The following is a 5,412-nucleotide window of genomic DNA, read 5'->3' as shown; positions in this document are numbered from 1 at the left end:
ATCATATCATATCATATCATATCATATCATATCATATCATATCATATCATATCATATCATATCATATATCATATCAAATCATATCATATCATATCATATCATATCATATCATATCATATCATATCATATATCATATCAAATCATATCATATCATATCATATCATATCATATCATATCATATCATATCATATCATATAAGAATAGAATAGACTAGAATAGACTAGAATAGAATAGAATAGGGGAAATTCAGGTGTCACAGCAACATCAGATATAAAGTTTCAAAAGTATTGAAAAAATGTAAAAAAAATCAATAAAAACAATAACAGCAACAACTGTAATATTATTAAGAAACTGTACAAGATTATAACAAAAAAGATACTATGCAGTTATTAAAATAGAAATAACGCACTCGTGATCCAAGCGATTTGTCACTGAGTAGTATGAATTTTCTAAAATGTACTGGTACATGTGCATGTGTATTAAGTTTTTCTTTCCCTAAATCCCAACAGACTATTTACAATAACAATGAGAACTGAATCAAAGGAACACAGAGTCAGGAGAGATTGCTACAATAGTATGAAACAAATGTCTGTTTAAGTAAACTAATTCAAAAAAACAAACATGACTTCCTGTTCAGGTGGTCTTACCTGGGGCAGGGGTTTCTGGTAGACCTGCATGGCCAACATGACAGGAGCTGCTGTGCCCCAGTTGTAGTACCTGAAACATGACAGAACATTTTAAAGAGAATCAGTCAGTCCTTTGCATTAAGTTGAAGGTACAAAATGCTTTTAATGAAAGCCTGTTGGCTTTTAAAAATGCTCTAAGAAATATAAACCAAGCAGTTTTAGTATAATGTTTCTCAGACACACGAACACCTATCTTAGTATTAAAGAGGCTATATCATGTAAAATCCACTTTTTTGAGTTTTATATCATGTTATAATATTATCCTCTCATCAAAACATGCCCAGAGTCTTACTTTGACTCATTCATGCATGTTTGAGAAATCCTGTTGTTTCCTGAGGCAGCCAGGCAGGGGAGCAAAAACAACAGGTTGGGGCAAGAACCACCTTTTAGGACCAGCTCCGCCTCTGGGCTGTGCACACCTCCCCACCCCCCACCCCCGCCCGTGACTCCTGCAGGCTCTTGGCAGTAATAAAGCAAACAACTGGTGAAACTGAAAGTGAAACTGAAACTGTCTGCTGAGCTCCTAATACTACTTCTCAGCGCAGCCCTTTTCAAATTCAAAACACCTTTGCGGAAATGTATTTTCAGATGCCAAGTAAATTACGCTGAGCTTCCATATCACAGCACCCATCCTCCCCCCATGTGTTGAAATGGGTGAGACAGAAGCGGAAGGTGGTTCTTAAAGATACAGAGGCCAATTTCAAGGTGTTTAGAAAAGGAAATGATGAGAGGATAAGTTTATTTTCTATTTAAACATAAAAAACAGCATTTTAATAACAACTAAAGGTGACACAGATACTTTATTATGGTACAGAACTTAAATATATACCAGAGAAACACATAATATTACCCCTATTAATAAAACAGTACTTACTTGTTCCCAATCTTAACCACCAGGTTGGGGTCATCAATAATCGAAGGATTCTCAGAGAACTGTTGGTAGGAAATGGCTCTCTCCAGGAACTCATCTGTGGCACCAAACACACACAAAAGAAAATAAAAGTTAAAAAAAAAAAACAGATATTTTCTCATAAACGTTTCTACACAGTCTTTTTTCCCCTACCTCTTGTGATCTCCTTGTTGTCAGTGAGTCCTCCACACAAAGAGATGGCGACATGAGGCAGGTCACTTATCTGGTCCACCAAACTGTCCATGCCGCTGTCCATCCCACTGCTGCCCACTGACTGAGGGGACTGATTGGTGCTCCTCACACCCACCATCATCATCTCGGAGTCTCCCTTCATTGAGCTACTGCTTCCATCACTGAGAAGACACGTCACAAAGAAGTCTTGCTGATATTTCTTTAAAAAAAAGCTGAAGCAGTTAAACTATAAAACAGACACAAAACTGCATTGAACACTTTCATAACAATGACGTATAAAATCTGCTTTTGCTAAACTACCTTTTAGGGAAATAAAGAGCAGCAACTTCAGGTTCCAGATCTGTAATGTCGTCCAGATATATCCCATCAGCCCCCAGGTGCTGGCTTCTCTTTTCTAGAGGAGACAGAATCAAACTTCAGCAACAGATATAAGATATAACTTTTAAACTGCTTGTAGACGAAAAGAGCCCACTACCTTTCCTTTTGGAGGGTGAATCGGTCCTCCTGATGGGACTTCCACTGATCCTGGCTTCGTTTACTGGACCTGGGAGAATCTTTGGGGACACTGAATCTGTTGTTGAAGTTTCCATCTCTATATGTGATGGACCAACACGCTCAACCTCCTTCACTGTAACGCCAAGAAAAAACAGACAGGGTAAAAACAAACTCCTAAATCACGGACGATAAATAAGATCAGCTTTAGGCTGTTGCACTAAAACGGTGCAGTTCAACAACTGCTGAATTTAAAACTTTTGTCTTTTTTGAAAATTGGCATGTTCCAATCCAATCCAACTTTATTTGTAAAGCACTTTTTGCACCATAGTAGACCAAAGTGCTGTACAGAATCAGCACTGCAACACAGCTCATACAAAAACAAACTCAATCACAATTAAAATAGGGGAAAAAACACAGAAAAATAAAACCAAGTAATAAAACTCAAAGTAAAAACAAGGAATAAAAACAATAAAATGCCTAAAAGCTCATTTAAAATCTAAAATAAAAACAAAAAATAAAATCTAGTATAAATGAACAACACAACCCCTGACACAGTGTCAAAGGCCAAAGTAAACAAGTGGGTTTTAAGATGCGTTTTAAAAACAGCCAGTGAAAAGGACCGTCTAAGTTGGAGAGGTAGCTCGTTCCAAGGTTTAGGAGCTGCTGCAGCAAAAGATCGATCCCCCTTGAGTTTGAGTCTGGTTTTAGGGACCCTCGGGAGCAGTTGATCAGCTGATCTGAGGGAGCGGGAGGGATTATGGTGCAGCAGATCAGACAGGTATGGTGGAGCTAGGCCATTCAAAGATTTAAAAACAAATAAAAGTATTTTAAAATGGATCCTAAAAGGCACAGGCAACCAGTGGAGTGAAGCTAAAATGGGAGAAATGTGTGCCAGTTAAAATCCTCGCTGCAGCATTTTGGACCCTCTGCAGTCAGGCGATGGAGGACCCACTAACCCCCAGATAAAGTGCATTACAGTAATCCAGCCGGGTGGTGATAAAGGCATGAATTACTGTCTCAAAATGTCTTCTTGGAGTTATGGGTTTTATTTTGGCTAGCTGCCTCATTTGATGAAAACTCCTTCTAACAATTGACCTAATGTGGCTGTCTAATTTAAGTTCAGGATCCATTTCAACTCCCAAATTCCTCACTAACAATTTGTTGTACTGAGTCAAGGAACCAAGTTCTACAGGGGAGTGGCCAACAGTACCTCCAAAAACCATAACCTCAGTCTTGGTTTCATTAAAACTCGAAAAATTCTGTGCCATCCAGGCCTTCAGGTCCTCAAGACACAAAAAGAAGTGAGTCTATTGCATTCGAATTAGACTTTTTGAGAGAGACAAAGATCTGGCTGTCGTCTGCGTAACAATGAAATGAAATACCATGCTTTCTGAGAATAGAACCGAGTGGGAGCAGATACAGAGAAAACAAAGGTGGGCCTAAAAGTGAGCCTTGAGGGACTCCACTGCACATGTTGTGCAGTCTTAACTCATTTATCTTTTTGTGATCCAGTTTTCTAACCAATAACTTACAATTTCAGCCATCTAAATGAAATAATAATAATAATAAATTTAAAAAATGTGTGTTCATTTACTTGTACTTTGGTAGTGTTTTAACATTTTTTTGGCCTAAATTGAACAATACTTCTTTTCCAAAAAAAATTTTGTATTTAATCTTTTATTCATACTGTATGTTTCATTTATTTTCACTTTAGTTGAGTTAAATTAAAATAGATGCATTTCAGTGTAATATTCTAAGAAAATAAAGGTTTCAACACAAAATATACAAATAATTTGTAAATCAGTCATTTCAAAAACCTTGTGTGCATAATAACCACTAGAGGTCAGTAAAGATTTAAATTATAGTACAAAAATATCTCAGCTGTTTAGTTCTTATTTACCGGTAAGTCTCCCATTAGCTTCCTTAGTCCACGAGATTATTCATAGTTTGTTGGTAACATTTTAGTTTTGTTTGGGATTCTAACAAAGTTCAAACAAACTCATTTAGTTATGTGAAGGAAAATACATTTTCAAATATATTATTCCCTCTAAATACCAACGTAACTCCCTCATTTGTTTGGCACAATTATTTTAAACCAGCTAGTTAAAAAAATCTTTATATAATTAGATGTTGCCTCAGATTTACCTTTGTTTGTCTCAGTGTCCTTGTCTGTTTCCAGAGCAGTGGTCTGACCAGTCTGGGGGGTCCCAGGAGAATCCGAAGCAGACCTGGTGTCACTGATGGCTCTGAAGTGAGTGTTGGTCCTCACTGGGATAGGAACGGCTGCAGCAGGGTCCTGCTTCAGGAGCGAAGCCAGGAAGGACGGCTGGGAAAAAGAAAACAACATGAACAATTTGCACTCTGAAATAAAAAGCATAAAAAAACTAAAGTCATTTCCCACTGGATTCTCAGCTGGGCTGAATGTTTTGATAACTGGATGATAAAAGTAGAATAAAGTATGCAGAAGTTCTTTAGCTGACTCAGCATTCAAACAATAACACATATTGCCAATTTGATAGTGTGTTTAGACACCTGCGCAGTGTGTGGAAGCTCCCCCCAGGTCCACTGGATTTCAGGGTTTGTCTGATTGGTCAGCTCTGAATCACTCTTTGGAGTTGATGATCCTGAGTCATCTTGGCTGCTGAAGCAAAACGATTATCAGAAACTTGGTCAAACTCAGTTGTTGTTTTACAAATAAAGTCCCTCCCCATGCAGATTCCAGAGTAAAATAATATAACAAAGAGAACATTACACCATAATTGAAAATACTCAGACAATATTATTTTTCTCAAGTAATTGCTTCAAGTTGTTTATTGGGTGAGGTATAAAAAAGAAAAGTGGTACCTAAGTAGTGAAGAGAACTGTGAGGTTCCCGGAGGACAAGAGATGGACAGACCATAGTGTGGAGGGATGGAGAGGGGCTCCTTTTTCACATCACTACATTCAAAGGAAGACATGAGACAGTGAAATAAATATTCATCCCATAAAAGAGTGCAAAAAAATATACAAAGTGATAAATAACATTATAAAGAAAAAAAAATACTGACAAGACAAAAAAGAAAATCATTACGTGTGTATCCGTGTGTGTGTGTGTGTGTGTGTGTGTGTGTGTGTGTGTGTGTGTGTGTG

General features: G+C 37.5%; 1 protein-coding gene across 1 annotated transcript in view; it reads right to left on the bottom strand.

The window, feature by feature from the left end:
* lpin1a (lipin 1a) overlaps positions 1–5,412 on the bottom strand; it is a gene marked incomplete at its 5' end in the record, with an annotated part of 17,439 nt that overhangs the window by 9,254 nt on the left and 2,773 nt on the right. The window contains 8 exon segments of the mRNA XM_014025035.1: positions 648–717; positions 1,561–1,654; positions 1,750–1,949; positions 2,089–2,182; positions 2,264–2,416; positions 4,429–4,609; positions 4,816–4,924; positions 5,128–5,220. Of these exon segments, the coding sequence (XP_013880489.1) occupies positions 648–717; positions 1,561–1,654; positions 1,750–1,949; positions 2,089–2,182; positions 2,264–2,416; positions 4,429–4,609; positions 4,816–4,924; positions 5,128–5,220 (994 nt within the window).

Source organism: Austrofundulus limnaeus, unplaced genomic scaffold (genome assembly GCF_001266775.1).
Source record: "Austrofundulus limnaeus strain Quisiro unplaced genomic scaffold, Austrofundulus_limnaeus-1.0 Scaffold452, whole genome shotgun sequence".
NCBI lineage: Eukaryota > Metazoa > Chordata > Actinopteri > Cyprinodontiformes > Rivulidae > Austrofundulus > Austrofundulus limnaeus.
Note: the sequence above shows the minus strand (reverse complement) of the source record. Positions and strands in the feature narration are given on the sequence as shown.